Raw genomic sequence first — 17,226 nt, 5'->3', positions numbered from 1 at the left:
ACAACCTATATTATATATCTTTTTAGAACATACCAAGAGCACTTAAGAATTTGATCGAATTTATTAATTCCACAACAATGGGTTTAGTGTTATTGGATTTTTGACATGTCAAAATTATATTGTCTTTAGCTTGGGAAGATAATATAGAAAACTCAAAGTGACATCAATAAAATACTCTAAATCATAGGTACTATCCCACTTATGATTCATTGTATGCTTTTCTGTTGGTACGATGAATGCTAATGGAGTTACTATATTTGGTGTTGATGCTTAACTAGGAAACCATTTATAGGTGTAAGTGGGAGACAACATAATCAAATAGAGGAATAAAATCACTTTGTGTATATAATCTTGAAAATCTCCTAATCTTAATTCTTGTGTTTATGTAAAGTTCCAATGGTTAGGCTACATCAATAGGATAATCATCATCTGTCCCATAATTTTTATGTCTTCATGTTTCGAACCAATCAAAGTTCACGAAATAATATTAAAATATTAACTTCTGTTTTTATAATTTTTCTTTTTAAATGAATAGAGTTTTCTCATTGGCTTGGGTAAAAAATTTTATGAAACTTCCATTCACATCAAGAAGAAGTTAATTTTTTTGTTGAAGAAAATGGTAAAATTTGCTTATAAGTTTAAAAGTTATTTTCAAGTTAGTCCTTTTGATATATAGGGTAATAGTCATTGAAGTGTGATTTGGTTCTTCGAACAAAACAAATTGGTCTTCAATTAGTTACTTACTAGTCCTTATTATAAGGCATCATTTAGAATGTTTGATGGTTATTTTTATAAGATATTTTATATTTAATATGGATCATTTATAATTTTTTCTTACTTGTTCGTGCTAAAAGCTTTGATTATCTCAACTTCTTTTATTGTTGTCATTAATACTATGAAATAATAGGCAATATTAAATGAGGGTGAGATTGTAATCTTATAATATTTTAAAAAAATCAAGAAAAATAACTAATTTATTGATATATACAGTTTAATTAGAAGAGAGTGAGCTTGAGACAATGATAAAATTGTTGCTTAGTAATCATGGGTCATGAGTTCAAATCCTGAAAACAACATCTTCATCATTTGCAGAGATAAGACTGCATGTATGCATCTACCTTCTCGAGACGAGAGTCTTGAACATCAAACCGTTTTTTTATATTTAGTAAGAAGTATCTTATGAGTTAATTTGGGAGTTGGATTTTAGAGGGGGATGAAGGGAAATGGAAGGCTTGGAAGTTTTCTCACAAGTGTATTTTATAGCTCTCAAGCCTTCCATTTCCCTTCCTTCCCTTTCTCTTCCTTCCCTTCCAAAAATCCAACTCCTAAACTAACCCTAAAACAAAGATGACGGGAGTGTTACACAAATCCCTTCACACTTGGCATAATTGGGGTGGCTAAACATGATAGGTTAAAAGTATACTGAAATCATTATGCATCAAAAGTATCTCACAATAATCCTGAATAAAAAAATACATTAAAAAAATGTAATTATACTTATTGAATCATTTGTTGAGACATTGAGCAAATAATGTGGTTAGTGACAAAAACCGGTGGAGATCTGTTGTCTCCAACCATGTCCATGACCAATCACAATAAAGTAAAACTGATAAAGTTATAAATATTTAATTTTTTTTAACTGACATGGCATAATATGATTGGTATAGGATAGAGTTTGGGAGACTAGATGCAAAAACCCCACTTATTTTCTGAGCCTATTTAATAGTTAAGGTAGAATATATAGAATGCTCATAGTTGAGAAATGTGGCAATATCATAAGATGGAAACAAAACTTGTGTTCTTGTTTTACTACTTGTCTATAGTAATGTGTTACTATTGTGGCAAATTAGTGCATGCTATTGAGTTACCAAAGTATAGAGTGATAAAATCTGAATCAGATTTTGAGATTAGATTCTACAATGAATCCTCATGGATGTTAGCTCCTGTTGTTTCAGGAACTTCCTTTGAGCAGTCTACCAAAACCGGCTTTCACAGGTTTCGTTTTATTTTATTTTATTTCTTGTTTCGTATCGGAAAAACATAAATAAAAAAGGCAGCTTAGTACATGAAACTCGTAACTGATAAAGTTTAGAGAGAATAGATATACACGGTCTTACACTACACGGAAAAACATAGATACATATTAGAAAAAAAATGTATATCTTAAACTCCTACCATAGGCTAGTGTACAATTTACTAATCTTAAAATTTCTTAAATGTGCAGTTTACTTTATTATCTAACTTTTTTTTCATCAAAACCAAAACTCACCGAAATTACAGCCAATACATCAAAAATGATTACTTCTTTACGCATAGAGTAAGAAAATACTCTTAATTACACCAAAAAAACGACAATGGTTTTAAATTATAAGTTGCCCTGCTGCGATTGAAAATTTGTTTTTGAATTACGATGTAACTTGTTGTATTCTGATTTCACGACTTTAAGATATAATCTTAATAATCATATAGTTTTAATGTTGCAACTTACAGTAAGATTTTCATTTGGTTTAACCTATATCATAACCCTATGTACCAGGCTATATCAATATATTCATGGTGCCAATTTGAATTCAACCAAACTTGCATATACTGCTCCAGTGTTAACAAGCATTCCCTCATCAACAAGCATTGAAGATAGATATATTGTAAGAATGTATCTATCTTCTAACTTTGAAGGGAAACTTCCTCCACAAGCAAATCCTGAATTGAAGTTGCAAGTAGAGAAATGGAAAACACAAAACATAGCAGTTAGAAAATTCAGTGGATTTGCAAAAGATGATAACATTAAGAAAGAAATTGAAGGGCTTTTAGGAAGCTTAAAGAAGTATTTAAATGGAAGTTATGCAAAAATGTTTGAAGATAAAAGGTCTTATATTATTGCTCAGTATAATTCTTCATCTATCAATTATGGGCGTTTAAATGAAGTTTGGATTACTGTGTAAGCACTGAATGATTAAAGTGTCTTGTTTCTGTGTCATTATTAGGCTTGGAGTGTCTTGTTTTAGTGTCATTGTGATTGGAATAAAGTGTGTTGCTTCAATGTGTCATTGTGATTGGAATATATATGCATTATATATAATATATAATAAACTCAACTCATCAATATATATATATAGAGAGAGAGGAAGTAAGTCAGTAAAGATGCAGAAATCAGAAAAATGAATGTGGATTATTGAATCTTAAAATAAATAAATGCACATAATAATTTATTGATTTCACATTTTCCGTATGAGAATTGTCTTACTTAAGTTAATCTTAGGAATGACCAAAATATTCTTCCTGTGGGTACCCTAAAAAATAATTTATGGGAAAACATACATTATGATACCTGCTACACAGGTAGCCGCATAAGTGCATGTTGGACCATACTGCAATCGGGGAGCCTCCAATCACCTGGGAGTTCCATTGTTACATGAGTATGAGAAAAGTGAAGAGTCACAAGTGAGACAGCACGTGTTGAACCAAAACTTTAAGGCATTAGGTCTATGAGTCCATCCACTTATATGCTCTTTAACTCATCCATTTTTTCTCAATATGGGACTTCTTCATTCACATTTCGAATACCCAATATCTCCCCCTCAAGTGTGAAATCTCATTCGAGTATTGGATACACTAGAGCTCAGCTCTCTACCCACTTGTACCGCCGCTGACTTATCCTTTCATCAACGAAACACGCCGCCTTGACCTTTCGTCAAGAAGACTTTCGACACAAGGATCCCACATGGATCTACCGACCACTTGTCGTTTCAATACTCCGTTGAGCCGTCGAACCATTGGCTCTGATACCACTTGTTGGTGTAGCGGAAGCGATCGTTGTGCAGTGTTGGCTACAAGCAATCAAATAACAACATAGATAAATATAAGAGAAGAAACAAGAGAATTTTTTAACGGGGTTCAGCCAATTGTGCATACGTCCCCAAACTCGAACCCAAAATTCACAACCAAAACCCGAACCCAAACTCAACGGGGTTGAAATAAATATATCATCATCGAGCCCGTCAGGTTTCAGGTAATCCAAACTCAATAAAATACCCAAACCCGAAAATAATAAATGTACTAAGGAAAATATGGTTTCATTTTTGTTTCATTTTTCTATAACATTTCTATTTTCTCTTGTATTATTTCATTTCTTTTATATTTGAAGAACTAATAGTATGTAAAGTAAAATTAGAAATTAAAAACAATGGACAAATGTTAAAACTTTCATTTTTAAAATGAATTACATTACTTTTGGACGAGTTCGGGTAGGGTATTTGCTCTATCAAACCCGAACCCAAACTTGAGAGTTAAAGCTGGGTAAAACCCAAACCCAATCAAATCGAGATTTTCCCCGTTAAATTTGGGTTGAGTTCGGACAGATTCCTACGGATTCGGTTTTCATTGCTATCCTGCACTCTAGTATCTTAATAGGAATACTAGTCTCATACTATAGTGGATATAAATTCTCTCACTTGTTGTTCTTCTTATTTTTCATCTCTTCCTCATAAGTTCCGTTTATACATAAAGAGAAAGTGGAGTATTAGCTTTTGTTATAATTTTAAGACACATTGAAAATGTTACTCCAACTTTCTAAGTTGGACTTCATAGTCTTCAATAATCAAAGAGTAATTCTAAGACTTTAGAACGATCGTCATTGAATACATTCAGATATTATCTACCAAGATTTATTGGTCATGTTTCCTCATCAATTAGGAATGATTCACAATATTATTAACACATGATTTTAAGATTGATATTGTCAATATATAATTATTTTTTCTATTTTTTATCTAAACTAGATGTAGAATACATGTAAATCTATAAATAAAATTTTATGAATGAGTCAAACATGATTATATAATGCTAGGCTCACACTTTAATCTATATAAGCAAATGATTAAAAAAAAGTTTAGTTGACTTAAGCATGTTCCATCCACGTAGCATCAATTAAAGATACTAAGTCAAACATTCAATAAGATTCTGTATATAGTTTTGAATATTCTTATTTTCCTTAGTGACCATCAATGCATTAATTGTAGATTCAAGTAAAAGTGATTAATGTTAACATAAGAATTAGTCTAAGTAAAAATCATTATTCTCACAATTAATTCAGCTAACTAAAACAATTATGGGGGACAATAGTAGAGAATATTTTGCTGAATATAATGGGGATAATATTAGATGATATTTTGATGAATATAAGATGCAAACAATATATAATGACTGGTATTAAAATAATTTGACAATAATGTATTATTAAGTAAGATGATATATTAATTTGGGAATGAAAAATGCAATCAATGGGATGTAACTTAATTGATTTTACTCTTTGTCTAATTTTTATACATATTAAGGATTAAAAATATAGCCCATTAAATATTAGAATAAATAGGTATTTTTGGTATAGACCACAAGTATTTTTTACACCAGGCAAAATTATTCTAGTCAAGAAATATTGTAATATAAATCTCATAATAAAACCAAAAATAATTAAATAAATTAAACTTGAGAATAATTAATAAAAAAAATTCAAATACACATACTAATCAAGGATGGTAACTTTTGATTTAGTAGTGTAAAATTCCATTATATTTTCATATAAATTTAAAGGTCAAAAGTTCGATTATTATGAGAGATAATTATGCATCTTAATAGATATTAATTCTTTATCATAGAATAAATAGATACCATTAAATAACAAATTACATAATATTTTCATGTAATTTGTATGATAGCATATGCAAATAATTTAATAGCATATGCAAATAATTTAATTGCATATGCAAATAATTTAATTGCATTGTCAAAAGTAAATAAAAGAAGGAATAATTAAATAACAAATTACATAACTAAAAATAATCAGCGAATCAAAAAGTTGAATAACAATTAAGGAATAGAGGAACACTTTTATTCTTAATTAACTATATTTTAAGGTTATAGTGCGCAAATTCAAAATTTACATTTTTATTATATTAAATATGTGTAATATTTTTATTTCTCATTTATCTTTACTAGCGTGTCGACCGACACTCCGTGCCGGTCACCCGTATTCTTTTTTTTTTATATAGAATATATCATCTTCATATTATATTATTTAAAAAAACTACAATGTGATATATGTTGGAAGTTAAAAATGAAAGTAAACTGTTATGACTAAGTAATTTATTTACATTTCAAATTTAATATCATAATCAATATAATTCACTTATCCATTGAAAAAGCCACATCAATTTGGAAATAAGAGGTTTAAGAATTGATGTGATAGTTAAAAAAGAAGCATTAATTTACATTAAAAAGATATAATATTTAGAACCATGAAATTAGAATTACTCCATGGAAGTTATTTTATATTTTCCTTTATCTATTAGTATAGAAGATTAGTATAAATAAACATAAAATTAGGAATTATAATACATAAAGTAGGAAAACATAAATATTTCAATTGTAGTTATTTTATGTTTTTCTAATTTCTTTTAGTATTAGTATAGAAGCTTATATAAAATATTTCATGGTATAGTTATTTAATGTTTATTAATATTATTATAGAAGATAAAGTATAGAAACATAAAATATTTCAAAGGTAGTTATTTTATGTTTTTCTAATTTTTATTAGTATTAGTATAGAAATTTATATAAAGTATAGTTATTTAATGTTTATTAATATTAGTATATATAATGGTGAAAGTAAAAGTTATAAAATAAAATTAGAAGTTATAAAATTTGAAATTGTGAAATATAAACTACTTCATGGATGTTATTTTGGATTTTTCCTTTATTAATAGTATAGAAGTATAAATAATAAATATAAATATCTATTTTCCCTTATTATCTATCTTATTAATTAATTAAGGATAGAAGTGTAAGAAGAATGATTAATATCATTCATTTAGTTATTAAATTTTCTTTATCATTTATCTTTATAATAAATATAGTTATCCATTTTCCTTATTATCTACCTTATTAATTAAGTAATTAAGGATAGAATTGTGAGAACAATGATTAATATCATTGACTTACGTTGATTTTTCAAAGTGATAAATAAATAAAATTTCATTTGGTAAAATCCACTTGAAAAGCAGGGAGATAATAATATAACAAAACAAATTTCAAATACTGAGGTGAATCAATAATAACACCTAATTTTGAAGGATATTTATTAAAAAATAATTTGTATGCTTACAAATAATTAATATAAGAAATTAGTGTAAAAGGAGTTTGAGTAAAAAGATATGTAACTGAAAGGATAAACAGTTCAGGATATTTAAGAGGATATGATGGGCAAATTAAGTCAAATTAAGTTAGTGAAAAATAAAATAGAATTATAGATTGGATTTCATGAATGGATTTTTTTTGAAGAAAATAAAATTATGTTCGTGATGGCACTATATAAATATCACTTAAAAATTAAATTATTATTACTATTATTGTCATTATTATAACAGATAGACACTATACCTTAAAAAAACAATTTCACCATAAAAATATAAACACTACTCCAAACAATATCTTATAAAATCTATATCTCCCTGTTATATGTCACTTCATGCTTCCATGTTACACGAAATAGTTAAGTAATTTAATATTTTACTACTAATCAAATACACACATATATATGATATATATATCAAAACCAAATTATTGTCCCAAATTTTATATCATTTGTCAAGATATTTTACATGATTGAAATACAATAAAACTTAATTCGAAAGTTACAAAAATCTTTTTTTTTCTGGTTAAAACACTTTGAGACATGGAGTGATATAAAATGCACTATATCTTTTTTAAGTATCTTGTTTCATCAAATCTCTTCCCATCTTTATCATCCTCACCAAAGTCAATATTAGTTATTTGCTTGAAATGAAATAATGCTTAATTTATATCCTGAAAAAAATATGTATGAACTAACTGTATATGAGTTTTATATATTAGCATTGTATTATCCACCATTTATTTTTTAATTATTATTGACTATTCTAAAAAAATAAATTAAATGAATGTTGGATAATGCAATAATATATAAATGTTTATAATGTCAGTGCATAAATATTACCCTGCAATTATATTTTTACATTTCAAATTTAATATCATAATCAATATAATTCACTTATCCATTGAAAAAGCCACATCAATTTGGAAATAAGAGGTTTAAGAATTGATGTGATAGTTAAAAAAGAAGCATTAATTTACATTAAAAAGATATAATATTTAGAACCATGAAATTAGAATTACTCCATGGAAGTTATTTTATATTTTCCTTTATCTATTAGTATAGAAGATTAGTATAAATAAACATAAAATTAGGAATTATAATACATAAAGTAGGAAAACATAAATATTTCAATTGTAGTTATTTTATGTTTTTCTAATTTCTTTTAGTATTAGTATAGAAGCTTATATAAAATATTTCATGGTATAGTTATTTAATGTTTATTAATATTATTATAGAAGATAAAGTATAGAAACATAAAATATTTCAAAGGTAGTTATTTTATGTTTTTCTAATTTTTATTAGTATTAGTATAGAAATTTATATAAAGTATAGTTATTTAATGTTTATTAATATTAGTATATATAATGGTGAAAGTAAAAGTTATAAAATAAAATTAGAAGTTATAAAATTTGAAATTGTGAAATATAAACTACTTCATGGATGTTATTTTGGATTTTTCCTTTATTAATAGTATAGAAGTATAAATAATAAATATAAATATCTATTTTCCCTTATTATCTATCTTATTAATTAATTAAGGATAGAAGTGTAAGAAGAATGATTAATATCATTCATTTAGTTATTAAATTTTCTTTATCATTTATCTTTATAATAAATATAGTTATCCATTTTCCTTATTATCTACCTTATTAATTAAGTAATTAAGGATAGAATTGTGAGAACAATGATTAATATCATTGACTTACGTTGATTTTTCAAAGTGATAAATAAATAAAATTTCATTTGGTAAAATCCACTTGAAAAGCAGGGAGATAATAATATAACAAAACAAATTTCAAATACTGAGGTGAATCAATAATAACACCTAATTTTGAAGGATATTTATTAAAAAATAATTTGTATGCTTACAAATAATTAATATAAGAAATTAGTGTAAAAGGAGTTTGAGTAAAAAGATATGTAACTGAAAGGATAAACAGTTCAGGATATTTAAGAGGATATGATGGGCAAATTAAGTCAAATTAAGTTAGTGAAAAATAAAATAGAATTATAGATTGGATTTCATGAATGGATTTTTTTTGAAGAAAATAAAATTATGTTCGTGATGGCACTATATAAATATCACTTAAAAATTAAATTATTATTACTATTATTGTCATTATTATAACAGATAGACACTATACCTTAAAAAAACAATTTCACCATAAAAATATAAACACTACTCCAAACAATATCTTATAAAATCTATATCTCCCTGTTATATGTCACTTCATGCTTCCATGTTACACGAAATAGTTAAGTAATTTAATATTTTACTACTAATCAAATACACACATATATATGATATATATATCAAAACCAAATTATTGTCCCAAATTTTATATCATTTGTCAAGATATTTTACATGATTGAAATACAATAAAACTTAATTCGAAAGTTACAAAAATCTTTTTTTTTCTGGTTAAAACACTTTGAGACATGGAGTGATATAAAATGCACTATATCTTTTTTAAGTATCTTGTTTCATCAAATCTCTTCCCATCTTTATCATCCTCACCAAAGTCAATATTAGTTATTTGCTTGAAATGAAATAATGCTTAATTTATATCCTGAAAAAAATATGTATGAACTAACTGTATATGAGTTTTATATATTAGCATTGTATTATCCACCATTTATTTTTTAATTATTATTGACTATTCTAAAAAAATAAATTAAATGAATGTTGGATAATGCAATAATATATAAATGTTTATAATGTCAGTGCATAAATATTACCCTGCAATTATATTTCTATCAACTAAGTCAAATTTTGATTTTTTTGCTTCACGCCAACAACTCCCTTTGATTTCCAAGTTGGGTTCACATTTCCACATCTAATACAAAGTAAAAACACTGAGACTTGGCGTATAGTATTGCCTTTTCCACCCTCCCTATCAAAAGTCACATTCATATACCATTCTCCAAGTCTCATTTTTGAACCACCCCTTCTACTTTGCCACCCTTCATAACTCAATAACTACATACTCTATTTCCCTTAAGCAAGGTCTCGAGTTCGAGTCTTGTGGATGAAAAAAATACTCATTAGGAGAGTTAACCTCACATATTTGTGGATGTTCCCGGGTCGAATAAGATTGCCTCCAATACGAGGATACAGGTGGAAAACCAAATATATATATATGAATTATTTTTATACGGTTCTAAAGAATATACTTGTATCTTAGTATATTGAAAAATATTATGACCTCATCTGAGAAGACTTTAGCAGTTAAAACAATATAAATATCATGAACCAATATGAATAAATTCTCATTACTTTGTTTAGCAATTTCCACCTTAGGCAAAAATTGGTTAGCTTAATTTGCTTTGTGCTAATAACACTAATAAAAGTGAGTGTCACACTTGTTGCAGAATCATGGAAGTAGAATTCCAAGCATATACCAATGAATCTCAACAACAAAAATTTGTTCTTCCTGTGGATTCTGAGCACAAGGCCACTGAATTTCGATTGTTTTCGATTGCGAAACCGCATATGCGAGCATTTCATCTATCATGGGTGTCTTTCTTTTCATGTTTTGTGTCTAGTTTTGCAGCTCCACCACTTATACCTATAATTCGCGACAACCTCAATCTCACTGCTACTGACATTGGAAATGCTGGAGTTGCATCAGTCTCTGGTGCTGTTTTTGCTAGAATTGCAATGGGAACTGCTTGCGATTTAGTCGGTCCGCGCCTCGCCTCGGCCTCTCTTATACTCCTTACAGCACCAGCAGTTTACTTCACTTCCATAATTTCGTCGCCTACTTCGTTTCTCCTCGTTCGCTTCTTTACTGGCTTCTCTTTAGCGACTTTTGTCTCCACACAATTTTGGATGAGCTCTATGTTTTCTGCTCCTGTTGTTGGATCAGCAAATGGATTTTCAGGTACTTCAGCATACATATATGTATGTTTTCTCTCGAGCATGATGTTTATTATTTATCGTCCGAAGTATCCCTAGGGAATACATCGAGGAGAAAATCACATAGATCGATCGATAATTGGTTGATTTCTCTGTTCTAAGTCACCAGATAGCAACCTTACTTTTTCGCCATTCTTCCTATATATATAATGAAGAATATATTTTCAAACATTATTTGTATACATATACATATATTGGTTTATGTATTTGGGTGCCATATGATGATTTCAGAATTTGTTCTGTTCCAATTTGTTCAGGTGGATGGGGTAACCTTGGAGGAGGGGCTACCCAACTTATCATGCCTCTTGTGTTTTCGCTAATTCGCGATATCGGTGCTACAAAATTCACAGCATGGCGAATCGCGTTCTTTATTCCTGCATTTTTCCAAATGCTGACAGCATTTTCCATACTGATATTAGGCCAAGACATGCCAGACGGGAATTTTCATCGCCTAAAAAAGACGGGCGAAAAATCAAAAGACAAATTCTTAAGAGTCTTGTATCATGGTATTACGAATTATAGAGGGTGGATTCTAGCATTGACTTATGGATATTGTTTTGGAGTAGAATTAACTATAGATAACATTATCGCTGAATACTTCTACGACAGATTTAATCTCAAACTCCACACAGCCGGAATCATCGCGGCGAGTTTCGGCTTGGCTAACATATTTGCTAGGCCTACAGGAGGATTGATATCAGATGCAATGGGAAAGAGGTTTGGAATGAGGGGTAGACTTTGGGCCTTATGGCTTTGTCAAACATTGGGTGGAGTTTTTTGCATAATCCTTGGTTTGGTTGGTTCATTAACTGTTTCAGTTGTTGTTATGATCATATTTTCTGTGTTTGTCCAAGCTGCATGTGGAATGACATTTGGAGTTGTTCCTTTTGTTTCAAGAAGGTGCTTTTTCCACTCATTATTTCATTCAATTAACTTCAACTTTAGATTTAGTCCCTCATATTTCTCGATTTACTAGTTTAGTTCTTCAAAAAAGAAAAGACCTTAAATGGCCCCCAAAAATTTCAAATGTAGGTTAAATGTCATATAATATATGTCTACCCTACCCTTAGATATTTCTTAGAAGCTCTTATTTGATTAGCTAATGATTCCAAATTTGATGATAAATTTCAATCTTTAAGTACACACTTATACCTCAAGCATGAAATCCACTAAAGGTTCTTAACTACATAAAACACTTTTGGTGACACGCTTAGAGTTTATGATGCAATGTGCGAGTACTTTATGTTATGAATCTAAATAAGTGTCGTGAAAATGTCATTGTTTGGTATATACGAAACAATTAGAGTTTCTAATACAATATGCGAGTACTTTATGTTATCAACCTAAATAGTGTCGTGAAAGTGTCACTGTTTGGAATAGATGAAACATTAGAGTTTTTGATACAACATACAAACATTTTATGTCATCAACCTAAAAAGCGTCGTAAAAGTGTCATTGCACTATACATGAAACATTATCGTATTAACAAATTCGAACTAATTCAAACTATTTTGATTCATGTACACGCATTCAGGTCATTAGGGGTGATATCTGGGATGACAGGAGGTGGAGGTAATGTAGGTGCAGTTGTGACACAATTAATTTTCTTCAAAGGATCAACATTCTCAAAAGAAAGAGGAATAACCCTAATGGGTGTTATGATCATAATATGCACATTACCATTATTCTCAATATATTTTCCACAATGGGGTGGCATGATTTTTGGTCCATCATCTAAGAAAGTGTCAGAAGAAGATTATTACTTAGGTGAGTGGAACTCAAAGGAGAAAGACAAAGGTTCTCATCATGCAAGTTTGAAATTTGCTGATAATTGTAGAAGTGAAAGAGGTAGAAAAGTTAACAATTTAACTATTCCTTCTGATGAAGTTACATCACCAAATATTTGATTGCTCCAAAGGCTTCTTCTACATGTGAAGACTTAGTATTATCTATGTTTCCGAGTTGCGTTTTTAAGGAGAATGACAAGATCAATAGAAGATTTCAGAGTCATCTCATAAATGAACTTTATAACTCTGAACGAATAGTTTCTGTTTTTGAAATATCTCCTACTATTCATAGTTTGATATTGCAAAGCTTAATTTTGTACGGACAATTCTTATGTGTAAAGTTTCCAATTAATCTAGATTTCAATTATCCATTAATAAAGAGAGTGTAGGTTGATTTCATTTTTTTATGCAATTATTATCTTAATATTATTGTTTTAGTAGTCCACCAAGCATAATTCATTTATACAAATTTAAAATCATATTTTTGGTATTATCAATGATATTTTCTCACTTTATAGTAATGAACTAATTTTTTTGCGTTCGTGACTGTCCCTTCTAATAAATGTCGCTCTCAGGAATCAAATTGTTGATATTTTGGTCATTATGAAAATCTAGTGAATCTACACCATTAGACTAATACATTGGGAGGATTTAAAAGCATTTTCATTTAACTTTCAAACTTAGTACAAGAACTTCAACAAAAGGAAGTAACCCATCTATGCAAGAATATATTTAAAAAATGCTAAAATTTAAAAATAGAAGTAAATCTATAAATAAAATTTTATGAATGAGTCAAACATGATTATATAATGCTAGGCTCACACTTTAATCTATATAAGCAAATGATTAAAAAAAAGTTTAGTTGACTTAAGCATGTTCCATCCACGTAGCATCAATTAAAGATACTAAGTCAAACATTCAATAAGATTCTGTATATAGTTTTGAATATTCTTATTTTCCTTAGTGACCATCCATTAATTCATTGTAGTTTCAAGTAAAAGTGATTCATGTTAAACATAAGAATTATTCATGTAATAATCATTATTCTAATAATTAAAAGGGAAATAAATCTTTTAAAAGCAATTCCTCCTTGTCATGAAATGATGCTTAATAAATGTCAATATCGTCTCTCTAGAGTCAAAGAGGAAAGTACAATAAAAAAAAGAAAAAATATATAATATAATACTTTTATCTTAAATACAATATGATCATACTTTTATCTTTAAGTATAAAAGAAAAATAAAAAATTTATCTCTCGAATATCGGAAAGGTTTCAATTGGGCTTAATATATAGTTGTATTAACTAAGTCAAAATTTGATTTTTTGGGTTCAGATTTCCACATTAATACAAAGTAAAAATAGTGAGACTTGGCGTATAGTAGTGCCTTTTCTCTCTTCCCTATGAAAAGCCATGTGTCTCATTTATATACCATTCTCCAAGTCTCATTTTTGAACCACCCTTTACATTTTCCACCCTTCATAACTCAATAATTAATAGTTATCTATATATATTGGTTAAATTAATTTTATAACTTTAGTCATACTTGTGATGCAATACTAATAGGTATTGGTTCAAGTGATACATGTTTGATTTCCTTTAAGTAAGGTCTTGGGTTTGAGTCTTGTGGAAGAAAAAAATATCTGCTGAAAAAGTTAGTCCCACATACTTGTAAATATTCCAGGATGAGACATGATTGCTTATAATGTAATAATACACTTAGAAACCAGAAAATAATTGGATGCAATCTTATAGTTTTAAGAGCCTCTGCATTGACATTATGATTGTGTTGACCAAATTTTCCTGTGATTTTCTAGAATTAACATAAATACATTGTAATTGTAACCATAAGTTAAAGAGTAAATATATATATTGTCACTTCATTATTTATTATACATATTTAATTATTATTAATTTTTCCAAAAAATGTAATATAAATGAATGATAAATAATATATTGATTGTGTATAAATTTTTATACTAATAATACATAAATATTATACTCTAAGTTAAAACAATGTTAAATAGTACTTATTTATTTATTTTGAGTTTAACCAAGTATCCCACACATTAAAGCTATTAGACTAGCATTAGTGGTGGTGGTTAGAGTAGTAAGACTAGCACTAATGGTGGTGGTTAGGATATGATTATTTTTTGTGATTAAAAATATATATTTGAATTTGATGTGGTCTATTATAATTTGATGCAGTTCTCGTTTGTTTATCTCTTTTCATTCTTTTTCTCATATATTTTTATTTTCTTATTTTCTCTTTTACAATCAAATGGACAATGGTTATGTAGGCACCATGATTTACAACTAATCACGAGCTGAACACCACATATGGAAAATGGGATGTTGCAAGTTATTTTGTCACTATTTTTGGGTTATTTGTGATTTGTTATGTATTTGGGACAATTTTAGGGTATTGGTGATTGTTATTATGTATTTCTTTTCTAATTTTGGATTGAGAGGGCATAATCACCAAAGTATTTTTTTGCTATTTTTAGAGAGGGTGGTGAGTATTTTTTGGAATTTTTTGGAATGGTTTTTTGAAAGAGATTTCTATGTGCACTTATCTTTCTTATTTATAGTGACGGAATTCACACTTTTAAAATAAAATAGGATATCCCTTTTAAATTATTGAAGAATGTTAAGAGTAAATATTCTCTTACCCATTAATCAGATTTCATAGATTTTCAATCTTTTTAGTGTGTGATTTCTCTTCCTTAAAAATAAAAAAAGGCAATTCATAATTCACATAATCAATTCAATTCCAAAACGTTATATATCGTTAATAATAAAAATTGAATATGAAAATAATCATAAATTCAAATTTCAAATAGAGTAATTTTGGGTTTCAGGACATCTAAAAAAATGTATTTTTACTTTCAAAATAGTCCAATAACTTTTATAATGTCAACATGTGTGCGTGTGTGGGGTGCGCGTGCGTGTGCGAGCGCGTGTGCACGTGCATGTGCGTGTGTGTGACAACAACAACAAAGACTAATATTCAAGTTTCAAGAAAGGATCATCAAGACTAAGGTAATTCTTTTATTTTTAGGTCCTATCCCAATAAGGAAGAGCATTAGTTACCCATTTCCATGGTACCTACAACAAAGGTATGAAGAAGTTTAATATTGCTCTTGAAAGAATGAATAAACTTCTCCAAAATCCTATTTTGAATCCTCTTACCTTTCCCCTTAGTTTTAGACTTCTCTCTAGATAAAATGTCTTAAGAATGCTAAGTACTCAAAAACTATTGGGTTCCCCCAAAAGATAACACCCCAAATGTCTATTTTTTTCCTGTTTTAAGCTATTGAAAGTTTGAGGTTCTCACTCAGCAAGATGGGTATTACTGAGCGAGATTGTTGTTACCGCCCACACTTAACACTTCATCTACTCATGCCGAGTGAGATCGTTATTCTCTAAGTGATGCCTTCACTTTCACTAGGCGAGAATTTCTGAATTTGTTGTCTCCAATTCGATAGGCGAGGGTTCTGGCTTGCTGAGCGAGAGCCCTTTCTTGCTTAGCAAGGTATTCAATCTCGATGAGCGAGAATTATTGAACTATTTGTCTCCAATTCACTCAATGAGGTTTGTGACTCATTGCGTAAGAGCCTTTGTATCCATGCTTGTTGAATGAGCCCCTTATTTCGACTTTTGATCATGTTTTCTTGAATGTTCCCTTGGAATGACCTACAATTTCACTTTTAAGGATAAAACTTTGCTAATTACACTTTGTATCAATTTAAGCATAATCAAACATCATGAGTGTGATATTATGAACAATTTTTAGTTAAAAAGTTACTAAAAGTCAATGTGAAAAATTACATTTATCAACGCTCCTCAAATGGAAGTTCAAACTAGAGTTTCAAAAGCATACTTGTGATGAGTTCTGTAATACCTTAATTCTAACACGCGACTCCTAAGGTCATGAATATATTGAGTGTATCACCGGTAATACTCAAGTTCTGATATGCGACCTCCTAGACCCATTAATACATTGAGTGTGCCACTGTTAAATACCATATACAATATTTTATTGTCCACAAAGGGAGCTTCTCACGACTCGAACCTGTGACCATTTAAATTGCATGTCAGAACTGAAGTGTTACTGGTGATACACTCAGTATATTAATAGGCTTGGAGGTTGCATGTTAGAACTTGAGTGCTACTATTCGATAACCTTCATCGTCACTAAATTTTAATTATTATTGATTCTTCAAAAAAAATATATAATATAAATAAATAAAATCTTATTGCATAAAAAGTGTTTGATGTAAGTGCATATTAAATCGTTATTTAAATATACAAATGGTGAATATAACAAGTT

At 28.7% G+C, this 17,226-nt stretch overlaps 2 protein-coding genes across 2 annotated transcripts; both read left to right on the top strand.

The window, feature by feature from the left end:
• Nucleotides 1,781–2,963, top strand: LOC109344945 (heme-binding protein 2-like). The gene is made up of 2 exons (XM_019583669.1): nt 1,781–1,995; nt 2,537–2,963. Exons 1-2 carry the CDS (start codon nt 1,781–1,783, stop codon nt 2,940–2,942), a joined length of 621 nt encoding a protein of 206 aa, XP_019439214.1. The 3' UTR covers nt 2,943–2,963.
• Nucleotides 10,428–13,108, top strand: LOC109344940 (high affinity nitrate transporter 2.5). The gene is made up of 3 exons (XM_019583663.1): nt 10,428–11,073; nt 11,366–12,008; nt 12,643–13,108. Exons 1-3 carry the CDS (start codon nt 10,566–10,568, stop codon nt 13,013–13,015), a joined length of 1,524 nt encoding a protein of 507 aa, XP_019439208.1. The 5' UTR covers nt 10,428–10,565; the 3' UTR covers nt 13,016–13,108.

This window comes from Lupinus angustifolius, chromosome LG04, assembly GCF_001865875.1.
Source record: "Lupinus angustifolius cultivar Tanjil chromosome LG04, LupAngTanjil_v1.0, whole genome shotgun sequence".
Lineage (NCBI taxonomy): Eukaryota > Viridiplantae > Streptophyta > Magnoliopsida > Fabales > Fabaceae > Lupinus > Lupinus angustifolius.
The sequence above is the reverse complement of the archived record's forward strand: the minus strand, read 5'-3'. Positions and strand labels throughout refer to the sequence as shown.

What these genes read in the sequence shown, in the direction of transcription:
- LOC109344945 (XM_019583669.1), top strand. Translation starts at nt 1,781, where the DNA reads ATGGAAACAAAACTTGTGTTCTTGTTTTACTACTTGTCTATAGTAATG. An exon ending in ACCAAAACCGGCTTTCACAG is followed by an intron (nt 1,996 to 2,536) that starts GTTTCGTTTTAT and finishes CCTATGTACCAG; the next exon opens with GCTATATCAATATATTCATG.
- LOC109344940 (XM_019583663.1), top strand. Translation starts at nt 10,566, where the DNA reads ATGGAAGTAGAATTCCAAGCATATACCAATGAATCTCAACAACAAAAA. An exon ending in ATCAGCAAATGGATTTTCAG is followed by an intron (nt 11,074 to 11,365) that starts GTACTTCAGCAT and finishes CAATTTGTTCAG; the next exon opens with GTGGATGGGGTAACCTTGGA. An exon ending in GTTCCTTTTGTTTCAAGAAG is followed by an intron (nt 12,009 to 12,642) that starts GTGCTTTTTCCA and finishes ACACGCATTCAG; the next exon opens with GTCATTAGGGGTGATATCTG.